The sequence below is a fragment of the Trachypithecus francoisi genome, unplaced genomic scaffold, assembly GCF_009764315.1.
Source record: "Trachypithecus francoisi isolate TF-2019V2 unplaced genomic scaffold, Tfra_2.0 Lachesis_group1, whole genome shotgun sequence".
NCBI classification, from domain to species: domain Eukaryota; kingdom Metazoa; phylum Chordata; class Mammalia; order Primates; family Cercopithecidae; genus Trachypithecus; species Trachypithecus francoisi.
Genome location: NW_022681454.1, coordinates 39,214,406 through 39,237,805, shown reverse-complemented (window position 1 = coordinate 39,237,805; position 23,400 = coordinate 39,214,406). Strand labels below are relative to the sequence as shown.

The window sequence follows — 23,400 nt, the reverse complement described above, 5'->3', positions numbered from 1 at the left end:
ACAAAATTCAGTTGACAGGACTTGGGTGCCACAAATCGGATGCCTTCAGGCACCAGCCTGCCCCTCTCATTGTTTGTTCTTGTCAGGAATCTCGCTCTTCCCTGTGTTTGAAGGGGCCCTGCCCTTACCTTTCAGCACCTCCTGAAGGTACTTTTCCAGGTAGTACTTCCGGAGCCGGTCATCCTCCAGAGCCTGGTCGTCGATGCCGCTGGCCGTGATGTAAATGTCCATGTCGCCGTAGTTCCTCCGGACCCACCGCAGCAACTTGCGCACCCCCCAGGGAATCACAGCCAGGCGCGTAGGGGAGCTCAGGCGGGTGATGTCCTGCAGAAACTGGATGTCCCTGTCCGAGTCGTAGCGGCTGCCGGCCAGCTGCTCGTGCATCACGAACCTAGTGGTGAAGTGGTTGAGCGCGCAGAAGTCGACCGTGCCCTTGAGCAGCCTCCTCTCGGCCTCGGTGAGGCGCGGCAGCGCGGAGCTGGAAAGCCCCCGCCGGCGCTTGGAGGCGATATATTCCCTCATGGCCGCGGGGTAGTCCCCGGTCTTGAAGAGCGGCTCAGCGAACCAGGCGATCTCGAACTGCAGGAAGCGCTCGGACGCCCTCCAGTGCGAGTCAGCATAGGGGTTGGCGGGTTCCGCCCAGTCCGCGTGCAGCGACAGCGACACGGCCCCGCGCTGTGACGGCCTGAACTGCTGGTCGTAGAGGCGCCAGGCCAGGGCGTGGGCCACCAGTAGGTTGTGCGCCGCCCCGTAGGTGTCGTTGCCAGAGCGGTTGTAGATGTCACTTAGCCGATTAGGCTCGTTGATGGTGATCCAGAGCTTCACCAGGTCCCCTAGCTCCTGGAAGCACAGCCCAGCGTAGGCCTGGAAGGCCTCCGCCGTCGATGGGTTCAGCCACCCGCCGGCGTGCAGCAGAGGCTCGGGGAGGCCTAGGTGGGCGTGGGTCGGATAGTACAGGGTGACCATCGCGGAGATGCCAAGCTTCAGCCCCTCACTGACTACGCATCTGTAGTACCTCAGGGCCTGTCTGTTCACCGCGGACAGGTTGCCAGTGGGAAGGACCGAGGCCCAATCCAGAGCAAACCGGTAGTGGGTGACTTTCATTCTTGCCAACATCTCAAGTTGTTTTTTGATGTTTACAAAATCTGTGCATTGAGCGGGTCGTGTTTTCAGCCTCACCCCTTCCACTCGGTGCAACAGTCTGTTGCCAGTGGCGTTCCACACGTACAGGTAAGGATCGCTGAACTGTGGGGACGAAGCCACAGACTCGGGCTGTGAAAAACAAGCTCATTCAGGTTAAGCATGCGCTGGCAGGCCGAGGCTCAAGTGATCTGCCCACCTCTGCCTCCCAAAGTGCTGGGATTACAGGCCTAAGCCACCGCCAGGCCTCTTCCAGTCCTTGAAATCTCCTAGGGAGACCAGAAAACAGAAGGAGCTACACCTGGGCCCTGGCTTAGAAAACAAGTTGTTGGAGAAAACATTGGGAAGCCATTTTCCAGTTCGTTTGACTTTAAATCCCAGGTTACATGGTGGGGTTTGATGTGATTCTGTTCAAATGCATCAGGAAATTGGCTTGGTACACTCAGTTAAAAGCAATAACAAAAGATAGATTCTAAACCCTGCCATAAATTGAAGACAAAGTTGAAATTTCTGTTTTAGAGATTTCACTGAGAAGAGGAGGCTGGTTGACCCCAGGCACAATTCCTAAAAGAGGCTGGTACGACAGGGTAGGCAATGACCCCTTGCATTTGCTGAATGCATATCTTTAAAATTCTATTTAAAAAGTCCAGGCTGGACGCAGTGGCTCATGCCTGTAATCCTAGCACTTTGGGAGTCTGAGGGGGGCAGATCACCTGAGGTCGGGAGTTTGAGACCAGCCTGACCAACATGGAGAAACCCCATCTCTACAAAAAAAAAAAAAAAAAAAAAAAAAAAAAAAAAAAAATTAGCCAGGCGTGAAGGCGCATGCCTGCAATCCCAGCTACCCTGGAGGCTGAGGCAGGAAAATCGCTTGAACCCGGGAGGCAGAGGTTGCGGTGAGCCAAGATCGCGCCATTGCCTGGGCAACGAGAGCAAAAAAAGAAAAGAAAAGGAAAAAAAGAAAAGTCCAAGCGATACCACATTTGCGTCCATCATGTCTCCCCGACCCATGTGCCTGTGAGAACATAGCATTTATTAATCCAACAGAATGCTGACACATTTTCTATGCAAGGCGCTTGGGTTATGGGTGGAAAGGACAGTAGAATATCCCCAGAAACTCCCAAGGTTGACACTTGGATCCGACAATGTCTCATTCTTTGTCTCTCCATGAAGGAGAGAGCCCTGGACTCCTGTTCTAGTTCTGCCCCTTTGAAACTCAGGCTTGGCAGCTATATAGTGATGGAGTACTCTCACCCACTTCACAAGTGTGCTGTGAGGACTCAGTGACTCTGGGAACTCTAATGCACTGTACAAACACAATGTAGTCATGACTTGGGTTTCATTTTCCTTAGTGGCAGTAATTGCCTGCTAGGCCCTTGAGTCTAAACTAAAACATAGCCCTTAAGAAAAACATTTCCAGGCTGGGCGCGGTGGCTCAAGCCTGTAATCCCAGCACTTTGGGAGGCCGAGACGGGCGGATCACGAGGTCAGGAGATCGAGACCATCCTGGCTAACACGGTGAAACCCCGTCTCTACTAAAAAATACAAAAAAAACTAGCCGGGTGAGGTGGCGGGCGCCTGTAGTCCCAGCTACTCGGGAAGCTGAGGCAGGAGAATGGCGTAAACCCGGGAGGCGGAGCTTGCAGTGAGCTGAGATCCGGCCACTGCACTCCAGCCTGGGCGACAGAGCAAGACTCCGTCTCAAAAAAAAAAAAGAAAAGAAAAACATTTCCAAATTCAAGATTAATAAGGGAAAGTAAAAGTTATGTACTTGTTTTAAAGTACTTTTCCCCCCTCATGACAGAATTTAAATACACCAGGAAAAAACTATAATTAACCTTTGGTAAATATTTTCCCTCTAATTGTTTTTTCGTGTGTCATCTTTCATAGTTTAATTACAAAACCATATCACTGCCCATTTGCCATCTGCCAACCAGTTATCTAGAACATTAAACTAAGAGAACATTGATCATGTGAGCATGAAGTTAAATCTGTATATAATTAATTATTTGAGTAAAATCCTCCTAGCCTAGATGGTCAGTTTCAGTGTTGTGAAAACTCAGAACATCATGGTATTGAACGGATGTTTATAAAAGGCAGTCTTGATATGGGGTAAGGCGAGATCAAATAAAAATGTCTTACGTTAAAAACCTTCAGAAAGCATTAGTCTCAGCAAGTGTGTATGATTAATCTGCTAAGAGGTTGATTTTCTAGTTAAAGATGATGCATCCCAATCCCAACCCCAGCTCCCAGAGCTTGTTTGTAAAATCCTATTCCCCACCAAAAGGACCTTGTACTCCTTGGAGAAATGGTTTTTTCTAGGAGAAGAATGAGGTGAAGCTTGGGCATCTTGTGCCCGAAAATAAGGAAGTGCTTAACAACTGAAAGGGAAATGTCGAAAAGACAGGAACCGCTTGAGGGGGTCCCATTGACTAAATTAGAAACAATTTGAGCATTTTTTTTGGACAGAGTCTCACTCTGTTGCCCAGGCTGGAGTGCAATGGTGCAATCTTGGCTCCCTGCAACCTCCGCTTCTGAGGTTCAAGTGATTCTCCTGCCTCAGCCTCTCAAGTAGCTGGGATTACAAGCCCGTGTCACCATGCCTGGCTAATTTTTTTTTTAGTAGAGACAGGATTTTGCCACAATGGCCAGGCTGGTCCTGACCTCAAGTGATATGCCTGCCATGGACTCCCAAAGTGCTGGGATTACAGGTGTGAGTCACTGAGCCTGACCAACATCAGATTACTTCTTAATTAAAAATGGAAAAGTTACCACATGGCAAATGTCACCTTTTTTTTCTTTTTTCTTTTTTTTGGGGGGAAGTGGGGAGGAGGGACAGGGTCTTGCTCTGTCGCCCACACTAGACTGCGTCCTGGACCACCTGGGCTCAAGTGATCTACCCACACTGGCCTCTCAAAGTGCTGGGATTACAGGAGTGAACAAGTGTGCCTAGCTGCAAATGCCACCTTAACCAAGAAATTTGGTGATACTACTTTAACCACAGTAGTATCTTCAGTAATGAAACAAACTGACATCATTGACCTCCTGATGTGATAAAAAGGCACATCCTCTATGTAGTATTATTTCCAGAAATGGTTAACTGAGTCATTAGACTCAGAAGAACAACCAGAGAAATCTACAAGCAGTTGGCCTGGACTCTTCAAACAGGGCAGTGCTATGAGGTGATTGCCCTGAATTAAAGGAGGCTAAAGATACATGACAACCAACGTTTGATCTTTGTTTGCATTCGTAATCGAAGATTTTTTTAATCCATAAAGGACATTTTTGGAACATTGAAAAAAAATTGAATATGGATTGTATTTTAGATAGCGTTGAATCAATGTTAAATTTCCTGGGAATCATAAGAATGTCCTTGTTCTTAGGAGATACATGCTGAGATATTTTGGGGTGGAGTATAATGATGTCTGCAATTTATCGAAAGTTTATAAAAGAGAGAGGCAGAGGCCGGGTGCCGTGTCTCACGCCTGTAATCTCAGCACTTTGGGAGGCCGAGGTGGGTGGATCACGAGGTCAGGAGTTCGAGACCAGCCTGGCCAAAATAGTGAAACCCCGTCTCTACTAAAAATACAAAAAATTAGCTGGGTGTGGTGGCAGGCACCTATAACTTGGGAGGCTGAGGCAGGAAAATCTCTTGAATCTGGGAGGTGGAGGTTTTTCTGAGACCCTGTCTCAATAAAAAGGGAGAGAGGCAGAATTGAAACCAATATGGCAGCATGTTAACAGTCAGTCTTGATGAAGGGAATATGCATTTCTATTGGATAAGTTCGAAATTTTTCAAAGTAAAACGGTGGAGGAGAAAAGAATGCTAAGAGGCTAGGGAAAATAAGATAGAAATGTGCAAAGTTAGGCTTAGTAATTTTTTTTTTTTTTGAGACAAGGTCTTGCTCTGTTGCCCACCCTGGAGTACAGTGGCACAATCACGGCTCACTGCAAACTTCACTTCCTGGGCTCAAGTGATACTCCTGCCTCAGCCTCCCGAGTAGATGGAATTATAGATGGAATTACAGGCCCATGCCACCACACCCGGTTTTTTTTGTAGAGACAGGGTTTTTCCATATTGGCCAGGCTGGTCTCAAACTCCTGAGCTCAAGTGATCCTCCCACCTTGGCCTCCCAAAGTGCTGGGATTACAGGAGTGAGTCAGCACGCCCGGCCTGGCTTAGTAATATTTTTCAAGTATTACTTTAATTTTGTCAGTGTCCCTATAGAGGACATCTAGTTTTCTGCGTACACAGTGTCTATTCATATGTTTATTGGCTGATTTTTCAAAAAGCACCGTAACTTTTCTTGGCAAACCAGTCATCCTTATTTATTTATTTATTTATTTATTTAGGTTTAGGCTACCCAAATGGTAGTGGGAGTAGAGAAGGAACAGAAATCTATAACTGGTTGTAACCAATAAGTTGTAAACACCAGTGCACTCGGATCAGCCTTATCCTCATTCTTAATCCAAGTGGTTCAAGTGAAGCTGGCTCCTCGCTGGGCTCCAGAGATGAGCATGAAACCCAGACCTGACAGATCACAGAACTGCGTTTCCCGACCCCGTGGTCAGTTCTTGCTCTGAAATGTAGAAGGGGCAGACATTCACAGTATCTAAGGAGCAGGTGGGTTTTAGCTGAAGCAGGAACTTGTAGGTTGGGTCTCCCATACAGGCAGGCAAAGGAACTCTTATATCTCCTGGGGTCTTTCTTTGCTAGGTCTGGAATTTTGAAAAATATAAACCCAATTGAAGTGATAGGGAAAAAGACCTTTTTGGAACACTTAGCAAAATCTGAATATGAATAGTATTGAGCTCTCCTGCCTCTGCCATGTGAAGGAAGAGGTAGGAACTGGCTCTGGAGGGGACATAAGCTGAAGATGAGACACTGTGTTTATTCTGCTCTCTATACCTTCCCCCCTTAATCACCTTGAGCTCTTGCTAAAGTCTTGTTTAAATATCCACAGGGAGTTGGGTGCAGTGCCTCACACCTGTAATCCCAGCACTTGGGGAGTCTGAGGCAGACAGATTGCTTGAGGCCAAGAGTTCGAGACCAGTCTGGCCAACATAGTGAAACCCCATCTCTACTAAAAATACAAAAATTAGCTGGGCATAGTGGCAGGCACCTGTAATCCCAGCTGCCCTGGAGGCAGAGGCAGGAGAATTGCTTGAATTCACGAGGCAGAGATTGCAGTGAGCTGAGATCATGCCACTGCACTCCAGCCTGGAAGACACAGTGAGACTATTTCAAATAAATAAATATCCACAGCTGGGCATGGTGGCTAACACCTGTCATCCTAGCACTTTGGGAGGCCGAGATAGGTAGATTGCCTAAGCTCAGGAGTTTGAGACCAGCCTGGACAACATGGTGAAACCCTGTCCCTACTAAAATACAAAAAATCAGCTGGGCAGGGTGGCAGGCGCCTGTAATCCCAGCTACTCAGGAGGGTGAGGCACGAGAATTGCTTGAACACGGGAGACAGAGGTTGCAGTAAGCCGGGCAACAAAGCAAAAACTCTGTCTCAAAAATAAATAACTGTGGCCGGGCGCGGTGGCTCACACCTGTAATCCCAGCACTATGGGAGGCCAAGGCGGGCGGATCACGAGGTCAGGAGATCGAGACCATCTTGGCTAACACAGTGAAACCCCGTCTCTACTAAAAATATAAAAAATTAGCCGGGCGAGGTGGCAGGCGCCTGTAGTCCCAGCTACTCGGGAGGCTGAGGCAGGAGAATGGCGTGAACCTGGGAGGCGGAGCTTGCAGTGAGCCGAGATCCGGCCACTGCACTCCAGCCTGGGCGACAGAGTGAGACTCCATCTCAAAAAAAAAAAAAAAAAAAAAATTAAATAAATAATTATATAAATATAAATATATGTCCACAGGGGTTGAGATTCATAACCTGAGAACTTTGCTAATTCATGGTTTGAACCCTTTTGTCTGGTCTCAATCCTTGTACATCTTGTTGTCTTTCCACATGCTTCTATTAATAGGATACAGGCATGTCTGGGCACGGTGGCTCACACCTGTAATCCCAGCACTTTGGGAGGCTGAGGCAGGCAGATCACTTGAGGCCTGGAGTTCAAGGCCAGCCTGGCCAACATAGTGAAACCCCATCTCTACTAAAAATACAAAAATTAGCTGGGCATGGTGGTACATGCCTGTAATCCCAGCTACTTGGGAGGCTGAGGCAGCAGAATTGCTTGAATCCAGGAGGCAGAGGTTGCAGTGAGCCAAGATCACACCACTGCACATCAGCCTGGGCAACACAGTGAGACTCTGTCTCAATAAAGAAAAGAAGAGAAGAGAAGAGAAAAAATAAAAGGAAAGGAAAGGAAAGAAAAGAAAAGAAAAAAGAAAAGAAAAGAGAAAGCCGGGCACAGTGGCTCACGCCTGTAATCCCAGCACTTTGGGAGGCCGAGGTGGTGGATCACCTGAGGTCAGGAGTTTGAGACCAGCCTGGCCAACTTGGTGAAACCCTGTTTCTACTAAAAATACAAAAATTTGGCTGGGCGTGGCAGCTCATGCCTATAATCCCAGCATTTTGGGAGGCCAAGGTGGGTGGATAACCTGAGGTCAGGAGTTCGAGGCCAGTTTGGCCAACATGGTGAAACCCCGTCTCTACTAATAATACAAAAATTAGCCGGGAGTGGTGGCACATGCCTGTAATCCTAGCTACTTGGGAGGCTGAGACAGGACAATTGCTTGAACCCAGGAGGCAAAGGTTGCAGCAGTGAGCCAAGATCCTGCCATTGCACTCCAGCCTAGGCGATGAGCAACAAGAATGAAACTCCGTCTCTTAAAAAAAAAAAAAAAAAAAGAAAGAAAAAGAAAAATTTGCCAGGCATGGTGGCAGGTGCCTGTAATCCCAGCTACTTGGGTGGCTGAGGCAGGAGAATCATTTGAACTGGGGAGGCGGAGGTTGCAGTGAGCCAAGATGGCACCATTGCACTCCAGCCTGGGCAACAGAGCGAGACTCTGTCTCAAAAAGAAAAACCAAAACCAAAACCAATGCAATAGTGTGGTATTGTGAAGTCTTAAAGCATAGTGGTTGGAAGACAGACCTATGTAACTTGGGCAAGTTATGTAACCACCCCCTAAATTTCAGTTGCGTTGCCTGTAAGATGAGGGTTTTAACATTAAGTAGGTTGGATGGAGTGGCTTGTACCTGTAACCCCAGTACTTTGGGAGGCTGAGGCAGGATGTTTGTTTGAGCCCAGGAGTTCTAGACCAGTCTGGGCAACATAGTAAGACTGTGTCTGTACAAAAAATCAAAAATTAGCTGGGCATAGTGGCTAGAACCTGGAGTCCCAGCTCAAGGTTGAGGTGGGATGATCACTTGAGGCCAGGAGATTGAGGCTAGAGGGAGCTGTGATTGTGCCACTGCACTCCAGCCTGGGTGACAGAGCAAGATCCCGTTTCAGAAAAAAAAAAAAAAAAAGGTGAAGTAGAGAGAACGTGCATACATAGCAGTTAAACAACTGTGCATCTGGAAGCTTGAAGACGGGATGTTAACAGTTCTGCCAGTGCTCATTATCTCAGCAAGTTGATAGGTCTCACTTTCCTCCCCTGCAAAATGAAGGATTTGGAATGGGAGGTCTTTAAGGTCTCATCTGGCTCTAAAAGGTGATTTCTTGATTTCCAGGTAGCATAGTTAAAATAATAATAAAACTAAAAGGCAATCTCATTCATCATTCACCTGGTTCTAGAAGACGAGCACCTGCCATGTGCCAGGCACTGCCCTAGAGAGGCATATAGCAGGCATCAAAGCCTCAGACATTTCTGCCCTTATGCAGCTTGCATTCTAGTAGGGGGAAACAGGTGATAAGTATGGCAAATGCAGAAAGCACAATAGTATGTCAGGTGGTAGCAAGTATGCTACAGAAAAGCAGGAAAAGAGGAAGAGAAGTGATAGGAGGATGGTTTTTGGAGTGGAGGGAAGCCTTATGGAGGAGATGACTTTTGACAGCTGAATGGGGTGAGGAATGAGACGTGTGGGAAGGCTCCACCGGGATATAGAGACCTCAGAAGGCAAATTACCCAACTCTGTGAAACAGCAAGAATCAATTAAACAAGGCGCTGCTAATAATTTGCTTTTGGCAAAACAAAAATCTAAAAACAAATTTCCTATCATTTTGACATTACTATTATAACAAAAACCCGACACAGAAATGACAGTAAGTTCCCTCTAGACTGTAGGCTTCTTGAGGGCAGCCTCTTCACCTCTCCATCTCCATCACCAATTATGAGTTCTGGCCCATGAAAGGCTCTCGGCATTTATTTCCTTCTTTTTCTCCCTTCTCTTTCCCTAGCTCTCCTTCATAACCTCCATACAATTGTGGTATTTGATATTTTCTGACAGCTATCTCTCAGCTGTCATTGAGTAAATGAAATAGTGTGTGCTGTTTGCCCCAGTTTATGGTTAATTTGGAAGTAACCACTTACCTTAAGAACAGACTCAGTGACACCCCAGGAGAAGTCACAGGGAAACTGGCCCTGCACATCTGGCGTGGACTCTTTTAAAGAAAAACCATTTTCTCGTATGATCTGTTTGTAGTAGTGTGCCGAAGACTTAGGTTTCCGCTCTTTCTGTTTACTGTTAAAATCCACATAAAATAATCCTCGGCGGATGGTGTAAGCATCCTGCCATTCAAAGCCATCCAGGAGAGACCAGGCAGTATAACCAAACACTCGTATTTCATCTAACCTTATTGCTGCACAGAGAAAAGAAAGCAGAGATGTTCAGAGGCCTAAACATTCTAGTTCGTGTTTACAATTTCACTAACGTGCCGGAGGGTAGCAAATTGTAAAACGAACCTTTCCCCTAATTTTCAGGTCTGCTGTATCAAATAGAAAAATTCATGTTTATACTTCAAAAGTGGCAATTATTTTCATCCAGACTGGTATCTCCTGATCCCCTGACTCCCGCTTGGACCAAGTGAATGTCACAGTTAAAGGATCACACCTTAAATACTCCTGAGACTTAGTGTGCAAATCTGTGTCAGAGGGCATGGTAATTTCCAGAACTCTTTGGGATCAACGCATATGTCTGCTCATGACCAAGAGTTTCTTATGTCAAGTTTGAGTTGGTTCTTGTTTATGGATAAGCTGTTAATTCTAGGAAACTATCCAGGCTAAGAGTTTCTAAGAAACATGTTCAACAGGCCCTGGTTCTAGTCTGTAGCTGCTGTAGGGCCCTAAGGGGAGGTGGAATGGTAACACCTGGGGAATGGACACCCCTTCTGCCCAAGGAGTTTTAAAAATCTGCTTTTAGAATTAACATAAATGAATGTAGACATAAGGAGGTAAAAGAAGAAAAGTGATGTAAGAGAATGGGAACTGGCTGAGCTAAGGAGCAGGGTGCTGAGGCGCTTACCCTGCTATGCTCTACGGAGCATGCTATTGGGCAAGTTTCTTGGCCTCAGTTTCCTCATTTGTAAACAAAAAAGATTGGAAAATAGGATCTCTAAGGACCTTTCTAGCTTTAAAACTCTTATTCAGTAACTTGTAGGAATTGTGTAAAAATGAAATATGAAAATCAACAGGCCGGGCGCAGTGGCTCATGCCTGTAATCCCAGCACTTTGGGAGGCTGAGGTGGGTGGATCACCTGAGGTCAGGAGTTCGAGACCAGCCTGGGCAACATAATGAAGCCTTGTCTCTACTAAAAATGCAAAAATTAGCTGGGGATGGTGGCAGGCACCTGCAATCTCAGCTACTCAGGAGGCTGAGGCAGGAGAATCACTTGAACCCAGAAGGTGGAGATTGCAGTGAGCCGAGATTGTGCCACTGTACTCCAGCCTGGGTAACAAGAACAAAACTCCATCTCAAAAAAAGAAAAACAAAAGAGAGAGAGAAAAGAAAATCAACAGCAGTAGTCCAAACAACAAATACCCAAATTAGCTCTGAATCCTTTTTTCTTTCTTAAAGGATTTCACTTCTCTCATAGAAATGCCTCCTCATCTCTGCATTTTGGGATTTTTATCAATGACATTCTTTTCCTTAAATGAGGAAAATCCAGGCCAAGAGTTTCCAAGAAGATAAATATGTTCAACAGGACCTGGTTCTAGTCTATAGCTGTTGTAGGGCCCTAAGGAGAGGTGGAATGGTAACACCTGGGGAATGGACACCCCTTCTGCCCAAGAGCATGGCATTTGACCCAGACCCTGTAGGCAGAGCCCAGCCTTGGCCCCCACGTGCATGGCCTGTAGCTGGGCATGGCTCGGTTCCATGCTGTTCCTTCCTGCAACTTGGGGCGGCAGGGTTTTGTTCTCCTTCAGGACCCTCCCTGAAGGCTCTCTCCAGCGGCACCTAGGATTTTCTTCCTGGCTTGTGACTTTTAAAGAGAGCAACAAAATTTTAGAAAGATCCACAGAGAATTCCTTAATATGAGAGTGAAATAGAGCCCAACTCCAGGGAACAGAACCATTGTAACCTCAGCTTGTCTTCTGCTCCATTGTTTCCGTTAGCCACCTGTAGATGTCACTACTTGAGTAATAGAGAAGGAGTGAGGGGCTAAGTGGGGGCCAAAAGTCACTGGGAGCAATAGAAACAACTCGTTTTGTCTTCAGACCTTTTCATTATGCCTTCGTGTAATAGAGTATAAAGATCACAATTTCAAGAAACACTTTCAACATCTCAGAATAAAGTACTACTGTGAGGAAACTTTAAGCATACCTCTTTCAGCACTATGTCCTTTAGAAAGAATGAAACGCATCTTCTTGCCAATTAAGGATGTAGCTCTAGTCTGAAAGCATTCTGTTCTCAAACTTTTATTTAAAAAAGAACATGGGAATAACATGAAAAAGTTCTGTCAACATTGGACAATACAATGGCTGGGTGTGGTGGCTCATGTCTGTAATCCTGGCACTTTGGGAGGCCGAGGCAGGTGAATCACCTGAGGTCAGGAGTTTGAGACCAGTCTGGCCAACATGGTGAAACCCCATCTCTATTAAAAATACAAAACTTAGCCGGGCGTGGTGGCGGGCGCCTATAATCCCAGCTACTCAGGAGGCTAAGGCAGGAGAATCGCTTGAACCCAGGAGGCAGAGGTTGCAGTGAGCCGAGATCGCACTGTTGCACTCCAGCCTGCGCCACAGAGTGACTCCCTCTGGGAAAAAAAAAAAAAAAAAAAATTGGACGATACAAAAGGCCTGGCCGGGCATGGTGGCTCATGCCTGTAATCCCAGCACTTTAGGAGGCTGAGGCGGGTGGACTTAAGGTCAGGAGTTCAAGACCAGCCTGGCCAACATGGTGAGACCCCGTCTCTAGTAAAAATACAAAAATTAGCTGGGCGTGGTGGTGGACACCTGTAATCCCAGTTACTCAGGAGGCTGAGGCAGGAGAATCACTTGAACCTAAGAGGCAGAGGTTGCAGTGAGCCAAGATGGTGCCACTGCACTTTAGCCTAGGAGACAGAGAGAAACTCCATTTCAAAAAAAACCTGCCCAACAATAATAGTTATATATTCAAAGGTGATTTTAAATATCCTGTAAATTTTTAGAATTTTTTAAAAATTAAGCAAGTGTACAACCAACCTTGAAGCACCTGGCTGAGGAAATTCTTCATCATGTAGATGGCCGTGGTGTCTTCTGTTTTCACATGACTATCTGTGAACCAGCCATTCTCAGCAATCAAGATTCGAGGGTTGTTGTATTCCAGTTTAATCCAGTTCAGTGCTTCTCTTAAATCGAGTGAAACATTTTGCCCCATTTTAGCCATGGTGTTTAGGGGCTTGAAGTTGTTGGGTCCAAAAGAAAAGGCAAAGAAATCAGCTGTGCCTCTCACCTCATTCTTTTCTGCTTCAGAGAAAAGGGGTAGAATGGAGAGCAACTTCTTTTTCATCCCTTCTGGATAGTCGCCATCCCCATGGATAGGGCTGGCAAACCATCCAAGCACAGAAACCATGGACTGTTGACATTTGAGTATATCCATCGTGTTTTCCGACCGGTTTGGCTCGATCCAGTGAGATCCCAATGTGATCGATAACCAACCCTTCTGATGTGGGCGGAAGTGTGCGTTGTAGTTATGCCAAACTTTCGAGTGAGCCTAAAAGAAGAAAATATTACTGATCTTTGTTGTCCTCACTTACAAGAGCTGTAACGTGGCTGGTAAATGGTCTTTTCATGGATAAAATTAATGCAGCATAGAGTGATTCAGGGGAAAGTGCCAGGGAGCCCCGATGACCTCAAAGTCTGTTCTCTATGCCCCTGGTGCTTCCAACCTAAAATTTCTACTACAGGAGAGCTGGAGGCTGGCAGAAAGCCTAGTCTAGGCTCTTATTTCCCCTCTGCCTGGCTCCCTTCCCGGGTCCTCTTAGGGTTTCCACCTCTACACAAGAAGACACAGAGTAGTGATTTTTTTTTTTTTTTTTTGAGATGGAGTCTCACTCTGTTACCCAGCTCAGGGTGTAGTGGTGCGATCTCAGCTCACTGCAACCTCCGCCTCCCGGATTCAAGCAATTATCCTGTCTCAGATTCCTGAGTAGCTGGGATTACAGGTGCACACCACGACGCCCGACTAAGTTTTGTATTTTCAGTAGAGACAGGGTTTCCCCATATTGGTCAGGCTGGTCTGGAACTCCTGACTTCAGGTGATCCACCCTTCTTGGCCTCCCAAAGTGTTGAGATTACAGGAGTGAGCCACCGCGCCTGACCCAGAGCAGTGATCTTTCACCATTCTACAGAATCTTCCTTTGGTCCTAATTTAGAAGTCCAGGAAAACACAGGCCCTGAACCTATCAATGAATAATAATGGAGCCCACCTCCTAGGGATGTTGTGAGAATTGAGTGAATTAACCTGTGTGAACTGCTATAGAATCATGCCTGGCACAGAGTAAGCTCTATATAAGCCTTAGCTATTATTGCTATGATTATTAAAGGGTGGTTGGCACTGCCCACAGCAGAAGACCAGTGGAAAGAGTGTGAGCTTTGGGGTCAGCACACCTAGGCTTGAAGTTCACATACTTATTGTGTAACCTGAGGCAAGTCACTTAACCCTTCTGAAATCTCTTAGTATCCTCAGTTGTAGAATGAGGTTAAGAAAAACAATATTCACCAGGCGCGGTGGCTAATGCCTGTAATCCCAGCATTTTGGAAGGCCGAGGCAGGCGGATCACCTGAGGTCAGAAGTTCGAGACCAGCCGGGCCAACGTGGTGAAACCCCGTGTGTACTAAAAATACGAAACTTAGTTGGGCCTGGTGGCAGGCACCTGTAATCCCAGCTACTTGGGAGGCTGAGGTAGGAGAATTACTTGAACCCGGGAGGCGGAGGTTGCAGTGAGCAGAGATAGTGCCACTGCACTCCAGCCTGGGCGACAAGAACAAAACTCTGTCTCAAGAAAAAAAAAAAAAATCCTCTATAAGGTTGTTGTCAGATTTAGAGCTAATATATGCATGAAATAGGTAGCATAGAATAGAGCACGCAGGAGGTGCTGCCAAAAGGTGGATGTTATTATTGGTCCTCCTGGAGTTTGCATTTCCAGTTGAGCTCTCTTACAATACAGCTTCGTGATGGGTTTCTGGCCCATTTAATATGACACATACTTCCTGAGCACTTACTTCCATGCCTGGCTTGCCCTGGGCTGGGAGACTGAGATAGATGGCACAGGAACTTACCCTCAGAAAGTTTCTTATCAGGCAAATAAGGATGAAACATGTGAAAGAGAAACATAAAATGGCAATAAAATATGTCATTAAATAAAATAAATAAAAAAAAAGAAGCCAGAAGCCATGGCTCAGTTAACAGTCACAGCCACAGCTGAAGGAGCAAACATTAAGGACTCCATGCCAGTTAAATGCCAATTCCACTTCTGTGTCCCAGTTAGCTGTGGAATTGTCCTTCATCTGTGTCAGAGCCACTCTCTTCCCCTCAGCATTTGACTTGCTTGTCTCTTGACATCTATTCCCTGGTCTCTCAATTTCTCCACTATTCGAGTGTTTTTTTTTTTTTTCTTTGAGACAGAGTCTTGCTCTGTCACCCAGGCTGGAGTGCAGTGGCGCGATCTCAGCTCACTCAACCTCCACCTCTCGGGTTCAAGTGATCCTCCCACCTCAGCCTCCCGAGTAGCTGAGACGACAGGTGAGCACCACCAAGCCCGGTTAATTTTTGTATTTTTAGTAGAGATGGGGCTCCACCATGTTGGCCAGGCTGGTCTCAAACTCCTGACCTCAGGTGATCCACTCGCCTCAACCTCCCAAAGTGCTGGGATTACAGGCGTGAGCCACTGCCCCCGGCCTCCACTATTTGCAAGTTTCTAAAACGAATGCACAAACTCGTTATCTTTAGCACACAGAGCCTGCTTTCAGTTTTGTTCCTTACCTTTTCTTTTGCTCACTGGAGATATTTTATATCACGATAAACTGTCTGAAACTGCCTTTTATGTAGGTCAAAGACAACCAAATATGAATAATGGATTCAAACCAGATTGATCCTATGGACCCTGAAAATATTCCATAAACCCTGTTAGATGGGGAAAGTAGCTTTGAGGTAAGGGGTGAGGATTCTGAAACGTGCCATCCTGCTTTAGGCAAGAAAACACAATTTAAATAAATTCCTGGAAGATTTTCCGGAGAAATAAATGCCTTGAGGTATACCTCTGTCCACTTGTCCTTACTCAGTTTTCATTGGAAGATTCTGATACCATTTAGCACCCAGATATTCCCAAGGATCCTTAAGAATGCTTTCCTCAGGCCAGGTGTGGTGGCTCATGCCTGTAATCCCAGCACTTTTGGAGGCCGAGTCGGGCAGATCACCTGAGGTGGGGAGTTCCAGACCAGCCTGACCAACATGGAGAAACCTCGTCTCTACTAAAAATACAAAATTAGCTGGTCATAGTGGCGCATGCCTGTAATCCCAGCTACTCGGGAGGCTGAGGCGGGAGAATCGCTTGAACCCGGGAGGCAGAGGTTGCAGTGATACAGTGAGCTGAGATCGTGCCATTGCACTCCAGCCTGGGCAACAAGAGCGAAACTCCATTTCCAAAACAAAAAACAAAAGAATGCTTTCCTGTTGGTTGGGTGGGTGGCTCACACCTGTAATCCCAACACTTTGGGAGGCCAAGGTGAGAGGATCACTTGAGCTCAGGAATTCAAGATCAGCCTGGGCAACATGATGAAACCCCATATCTACAAAAAAAAAAAAAAAAGCCAGGCATGGTGATGCACACCTGTAGTCCCAGCTATTCAGGAGACTGAGGTTGGAGGATCATTTAAGCCAGGGAGGTAGAGGTTGTGATGTGCCGAGATGGCACCACTGCACTCCAGCCTGGGGGATGGAGCAACACCCTGACTCAAGGGGAAAAAAAAGCTTTCCAGTCGGGCACAGTGGCTCACGCCTGTAATCCCAGCTCTTTGGGAGGCTGAGGTGGGCAGATCATTTGAGGTCAGGAGTTTGAGACCAGCCTGGCTAACATGGTGAAACCCCTTCTCTACTAAAAAAAAAAAAATACAAAAATTAGCTGGGTGTGGTGGCATGCGCCTGTGGTCCCAGCCACTCAGGAGGCTGAGCCAGGAGAATCACTTGAACCAGGGAGGCGGAGGTTGCAGTGAGCCTAGAATGAGTCACTGCACTCCAGCCTGGGTGACAGAGTGAGACTCTGTCTCCAAAAAAAAAAAAAAAAATTTCCTCTCAGAGAAGTGTTCAGAATGTAGCCTCCTTCCTTGTCTCCAACCTGACACTGCAACTTCTGGAAGAATCACAGAGGAGCCTGGGACAGGCACTGCCTTAAATGGCTTTAGCTATTCTTTCTGGATTTTTCTGGGGCTAGAATCATGAAAGAAATTCTTGAGAATCACTTTTTTTTTTTTTTTTCTGATTAGAAACAAAAGCAGTCAGGCATTACTAGGATTCAAAGGAGGGCATTCTTTGCTTTTTTCTAACAAGTCACTTAATCCCTTGGTAGGCTTAGAGCTATCATCCATGGAAGACCCAGTGATCAGTACCTCCCTTCAGGCCTATCATGCACCACTCCATGCAAACTGGAAAGCACTGAGCCCGTGTAGCCCAGATTCTGAGCCTTAAACTTGTTGCTTTACAAATTTAGTGTCTTGCCTTTGCAGACACTAAATTTCAGTGATTATGTGAAAGATGACCTAAGTTGTGATAAAAATCTTGGTTACATCAGCCTTTGAATGAGAAACAGTAGCACTCAGAAGACATATCTCTGCAGTAGCTTTCCATGCGGGTTTTCTGGATATACATATGGATGTGTTGTCAAGGTGACCTTCACGTTCCACAGTGTCTCTTTCACCTTTGCTGCTATTTACATAGGCTATCAAGGTATCTAGGGTTATCTTTGCTCTGGGCTGAAGACAGCCTCTTCATTCTCATGTAGAGAATGTGGGGGAGGTCCTCTGTGCAGTACTTTTGGTTATAACTTGATCCTATTTGCCAAGTAACAAGGTAAAAAGTTTTGCTCCGAGATTGTGAGTTAGCCATATCCATCTATGTGTGTTCTTTGGTTGGACACTCATAAAGGAGATCTGTTGGGAAAATTAAAATAAGGTTAGTAGGGGAGTGCAACCTGGGACCTGCAACCTTGCACAACAGCCATTCTACAATTTTCCAAGGTCACCCTCTAATTTGTACAAAGCCATCTACCTTTGTAATGATTGATTTAAGGGAGCTTCAACCTTTGTTCTTTAGATTCAGTAGCTTAAAGGGAAAGTCAGCTTCTTTTTCTTTTGGAGCCAGCTATCAGGGCCTAATGTCATTGAGAGACAACCAGGACCTAATGTCTCATTCTGTTCCCTCCTCCAGTCTAATGTGGCAGCATTTTTTTGATGCCCCTGGAAGTCCAGACTCAGATAAATTCTGTGGATGATAGGAAACAAATAAGATAGCAGGCACAACTTCAGAAATAGATGAAGAAGGGATTAGGAGCCAGAGGAAGACATGACGGGACACTGTTGGAAAGACGGGTTCAAGACAGATGAGCAAGCCGAACACATCACACCGGTGTATTCAAGGAACCCTCAGTCATTCGTCAAAAGTTCCATTTCCAAATCCGTGTATGAGTTTGGTCACATTTTGGCTGAAATATCTTCATGTGTACTGTAAAAGTGTCTGTTGTTAAAGCTATTTAATAGACTATTAAATAACAACAATCAAAGAAAGTTTATTTAAAAACTCCACAAGCATAACAAAATATGTTTATATTTCTGTGTTCCCACCCAGGCTTTCCAAATATATTTCCCAGCTAAAATCACTTGAAGGCCGGGGGCCATGGCTCATGCCTGTAATCCCAGCACTTCGGGAGGTGGAGGTGGGCGGGATCACCTGAGATCAGGAGTTTGAGATGAGCCTGGCCAACATGGTGAGACCCTGTCTCTATCAAAAATACAAAAATTGGCCGGGCATGGTGGTGGGCACCTGTAGTCACAGCTACTTGGGAGGCTGAGGCAGGAGAATGGCTTGAACCTCAGGAGGCAGAGGTTGCAGTGAGCTGAGATTGCGCCACTGCACTTCAGCCTGGGCAACAAGAGCAAAACTTCATCTTGCAATAATTAAACAAACAAATAAATAAATAAAAATTTTAAAAAATCGCTTTAAACATTTTTCCATGTTGGTTTTGGTTTTCAGAATATCTTAGTATAATAATGATTTACTTAGTCATCTCTCTCTTTTGATAAACATTTATTTTTCTTCGTTCTTTTGTTCTTTCTCTTTTCTTGTCATAAATGTTTCAATAGCCAACTTTGGGCATAGAACTTTTAATTTATTTGAATCATTGCCTTTCATTAATGCCAGGAATGGACTACCTATTTCTTTTCTTTCTTTCTTTTCTTTTCTTTTTTTTTTTTTGAGACAGAGTTTCACTCTTGTTGCCCAGTCTGGAGTGCAATGGTGTGATCTCAGCTCATGCAACCTCTGCCTCTTGGGTTGAAGCAATTCTCCTGCCTCCACCTCCTGAGTAGCTGGGATTACATGCACCCACCACCACACCTAGCTAAGTTTTTGTATTTTTAGTAGAGATGGGGTTTCACCATGTTGGCCAGGCTGGTCTTGAACTCCTGACCTCAGGTGATCTGACTGCCTTGGCCTCTCAAAGTGTTGGGATTACAGGCGTGAGCTACTGCACCTGGCCTGGACTACCTGTTTCTAAAGTTGTTTTAAATATTCCTAACATTTCCATACATTTTGTCCATTGGTAAGAGTGTTCTGTGACCATCTGATACAAAACATTGATAGCTCTGTTGGGGGGTAAATGGCGTTCGAGAATGATATAAAGGTGCTACTCGTCTACCGGGTACTATACGGGCAATAACACTGGTCTTGAAAACAGGAGACCTGGGCTCTTGTATTAGCTCTGCTGACTCATTAGCTTTATGATCTTGGACAGATCATTTCACTGCCAAAGACCTGTTTTTCTCTTCATTCTACTGAGCTAAAAATAAGCACCCTAGAGAATTTTCGTGAAGGTCAAATGAGGTAATAATATCTGTGAAGACCCTGTGAAAATGACACAAACATAAATTTGAAGTACTTTGAAAGAGCAAGCTGAAAATAATTCAACTTGGTCTAGAAAATCGTGATGGAGACTGTGGACATGAAGAGTGTTCTGCAAAGAGCTCCTAAGCCTTTACTTGCCAAGGCTCATGGCTGAACATGTTTGCCCTCATTTATTGTTTGCAGCTTACTGAGTTTTACTTGTTGTCCTTTTGGGATTAATTTCAATTTGATTCATTTTTCATCTACTCAACCCTTCTTTTTTTGGTATCAAGTTGATTTTTTTTTTTTTTTTGAGACAGAGTCTCCCTCTGTTACCCAGGCTGGAGTGCAGTGGCTCGATCTTGGCTCACTGAAGCCTCTGCTTCCTGGGTTAAAGGGATTCTGCCTCAGCCTCCTGAGTAGCTGAGACTACAGGTGCGCGCCACCACGCCCAGCTAATTTTTGTATTTTTAGTAGAGACAGGGTTTCACCATGTTGGCCAGGCTGGTCTTGAACTCCTGACCTCAAGCGATCCGCCTGCCTCGGCCTCCCAAAGTGCTGGGATTACAGACATGAACCACCGCGCCCGGCCTCAAGTTGATTTTTTTGTGTATTTGTTTGTTTTGTAAAGACAATGTCTCACTATGTTGCTCAGGCTGGTATCGAACTCTTGGCCTCAAGTAATCCGCCAGCCTTAGCCCAGCCTACTATCAAGTTTTAATTACCAAATGCTACTCTTCCAGATTGTTTAACATTCATTCATTCACCCATGCTGCAGTCTACAAATATTTATTGGATGCTGTGGCTCACATCTGTACTCCCAGAACTTTGGGAGGCCGAGGTGGGAGGGTCACTTGAGGCCAGGAGTTCAAGGCCAGACTGGGCAATATAGTGAGACTCTCTTTCTCTACTAAAAATTAAGAAAATTAGCCCCAGGCCCGGTGGCATGCCTGTAGTCCCAGCTACTCAGGAGGCTTAGATGGAAGGCTTGCTTGAGCACAGGAGGTTGAGGCTGCAATGAGCTATGATCATGCCACTGCACTCCAGCCCAGGCAACAGAGCAAGACCCTGTCTCTAAAAAAAAAAGAAAAATTATTGGATGCTTAAGGTATGTGACCTTTACTGTTCATTGTTAAAAAACTATAAAATTATGTGACAGTTATTTCTTTAATTATATTATGTGACTATTCTTTTTTAAAAAGTTTTTGGCAATCTTGAAACTCTTTTGGAATCATTATTTTACCTTTGTTTTTCTTAGGAAAGAATTTAAATATTAACAAAAGTTAGTCTTTCATAAAGAAAATATTTACCATCCTATTTTTAATGGTCCAAATTCATGGCATTTTTTTTTTTTTTTTTTAGACAGGAGTCTTGCTCTGTCACCCAACTGGAGTGTAGTGGCGTGATCTCAGCTCATTGCAACCTTCTCCTCCCTGGTTCAAGCCATTCTCCTGCCTCAGCCTCCTGAGTAGCTGGGACTACAAGCGTGTACCACCACACCTGGCTAATTTTTTTTTTCTTGAGACGGAGTCTCGCTCTGTTGCTCAGGCTGGAGCACAGTGGCACAATCTCGGCTCACTGCAACCTCCGCCTCCCGGGTTCACGCCATTCTCCTGCCTCAGCCTCCTGAGTAGCTGGGACTACAGGCACCCGCCACCATGCCTGGCTAATTCTTTGTATTTTTAGTAGAGATGGGGTTTCACCGTGTTAGCCAGGATGGTCTCGATCTCCTGACCTAGTGATCTGCCCGCCTCGGCCTCCCAAAGTGCTGGGATTACAGGCAGGAGCCACTGCGCCTGGCCTAATTTTTGTATTCTTAGTAGAGACGGGGTTTCACCATGTTGGCCAGGCTGGTCTCAAACTTCTGGCCTCAAGTGATTAGACCACCTCAGCCTCCCAAAGTGCTGACATTACAGGCATGAGCCACTGCGCTTGGCCCAAATTCGTGTTTTCTATAGTTGAAATAATTATACATTTTAATGAATTTCTCTCTATTTTTTTTCAATCATCATATTTTCAAATTTTCTGGCCGGGTATGGTGGCTCATGCCTATAATCCTAGCACTTTGGGAGGCCAAGGAGGATGGATTGCTTGAGCCCAGGAGTTTGAGACCAGCCTGGGCAACATGGCAAAAACCCATCTTTACAAAAAATACAAAAATTAGCTGGGTATAGTGACATGTGCCTGTAGTCCCAGCTACTCAAGAGGCTGAGGTGGGAGGATCGCTTGAGTCCAGCAGGTCAAGGCTGCAGTGAGCTGTGTTCACACCACTGCACTCTAACCCGTGTGACAGAGCAAGGCCTTGTCTTAAAAAAAAAAATTATTCTAACAAGTTATTGATTATTCTCAGTTTGTATTGCTTCAGAATTTTCCTGAAGGAATGTAAAAACTAAACTCTAGCATATTTGTTCCTTTAAAACAAGTGTCCTGTTAAAGAATTCTGATTTCAACGATAATATTACTAAATTAGACAAGTGGCTGAACCAGAATCTATACCTGGCAACACAAAAGGGAAAAAGTCTAGAATAAAGTTCATAATTTGATTAAATGAAGCATCTGGTTTCCCTCTATCAGAAATGGGAAGAAATCAGTATTAGTAAATTAGTGCTGTAGTGAAGTTCTCTTTGCTGGAGGAGAGCATTTGCATGCCATCTTTGTAGAGGGTGTAATGATATTTAAGGCTTTCTGTTAGTGAGCCTGATAGTAATTTTTTCATGCAAAAGGACCATATCTCATGGTATAACTGAAGCTAAAATGGTCTGGGTTGGTGACTTGAAGCCTTTCCTCAGGATTTAGGAATACAGATAATCAATATATAAACCACCGTGGAGGCTGGGCACGGTGGCTCTCACTTGTAATCTCAGAACTTTGGGAGGCTGAGGAGGGCAGATCAACTGAGGTCAGGAGTTCGAAACCAGCCTGGCCAACATGGTGAAACCCCATCTCTACTAAAAATACAAAAATTAGCCAGGCGTGGTGGCACATGCCTGTAGTCCCAGCTACTTGGGAGGCTGAAGCAGGAGGATCGCTTGAATCCGGGAGGCGAAGGTTGCAGTGAGCCAAGATAGCGCCACTGCACTCCAGCCTGGGCAACAGTGTGAAACGCCATCAAAAAGAAAAAAGAAAAACAACAACAACAAAAACCACCATGGAGATTACAAATTAATAAAAACAAGGGCCATGATGTGTAGAGCCTGCAGCAAAGCCATATTTACTGTGAGCCTAATGAAGTTTTAACTTTAGGACGCCTTGCTTGCTTAGGTCCCTAGAAATGCCCTGGGTGGGTCGGGGAACCTAGTTGCAATTGGAAGCACTTCTAGGCGAGCAGTTCTGGCAAATTCCCTAAAGAGACTTTAGAAAAAAAGGGCTCTAGGACTACAGTAATTTATTGTGCTAGGCGTGGTACTCATGTCTGTAATCCCAGCACTTTGGGAAGCCGAGGCTGGTGGATCACTTGAGCCCAGGAGTTCAAGATCAGCCTGGCCAACATGGCAAAACCTCATTTCTACAAAAAATACAAAAATTAGCTGGGCATGGTGGTGTGCACCTGTAAACCCCAGCTACTCAGGAGGCTGAGGTGGGAGGATCACCTGAACCCATGGAAGTTGAGCCTGCAATGAGCTGTGATTGTGCCACTGCACTCCAGCTTGGGTGACATAATGAGACCTGTCTCAAAAACAAAAACAAAAACAAAAAATGACTATAGTAATTTATTGTGATGTTTTTCTCATTCTAAATAAAGATTCATTTATTTATTTAATACATTTTTGCAGAGACAGGGTCTCACTATGTTGCCCAGGCTGGTCTCAAACGCAAGCAATCCTCCTGCCTTGGCCTC

The 23,400-nt window shown here is 45.4% G+C and overlaps 1 protein-coding gene and 1 long non-coding RNA gene across 2 annotated transcripts in view; one reads left to right on the top strand and one right to left on the bottom strand.

Moving 5' to 3' along the window:
- The window catches only part of KLB (klotho beta), a 43,520-nt gene that overhangs the window by 1,912 nt on the left and 18,208 nt on the right, over positions 1–23,400 (bottom strand). The window contains exons 2-4 of the mRNA XM_033214011.1: positions 12,671–13,181; positions 9,581–9,849; positions 129–1,272 (exon numbers count right to left, since the gene is read on the bottom strand). Coding sequence (XP_033069902.1) covers positions 129–1,272; positions 9,581–9,849; positions 12,671–13,181 — 1,924 coding nt within the window. The remainder of the gene's footprint in view (positions 1–128; positions 1,273–9,580; positions 9,850–12,670; positions 13,182–23,400) is intronic.
- LOC117085288 lies at positions 498–4,363 on the top strand. Its single transcript, XR_004437910.1, has 2 exons — positions 498–933; positions 3,767–4,363. It is a non-coding gene; the product is annotated as an uncharacterized LOC117085288 (long non-coding RNA).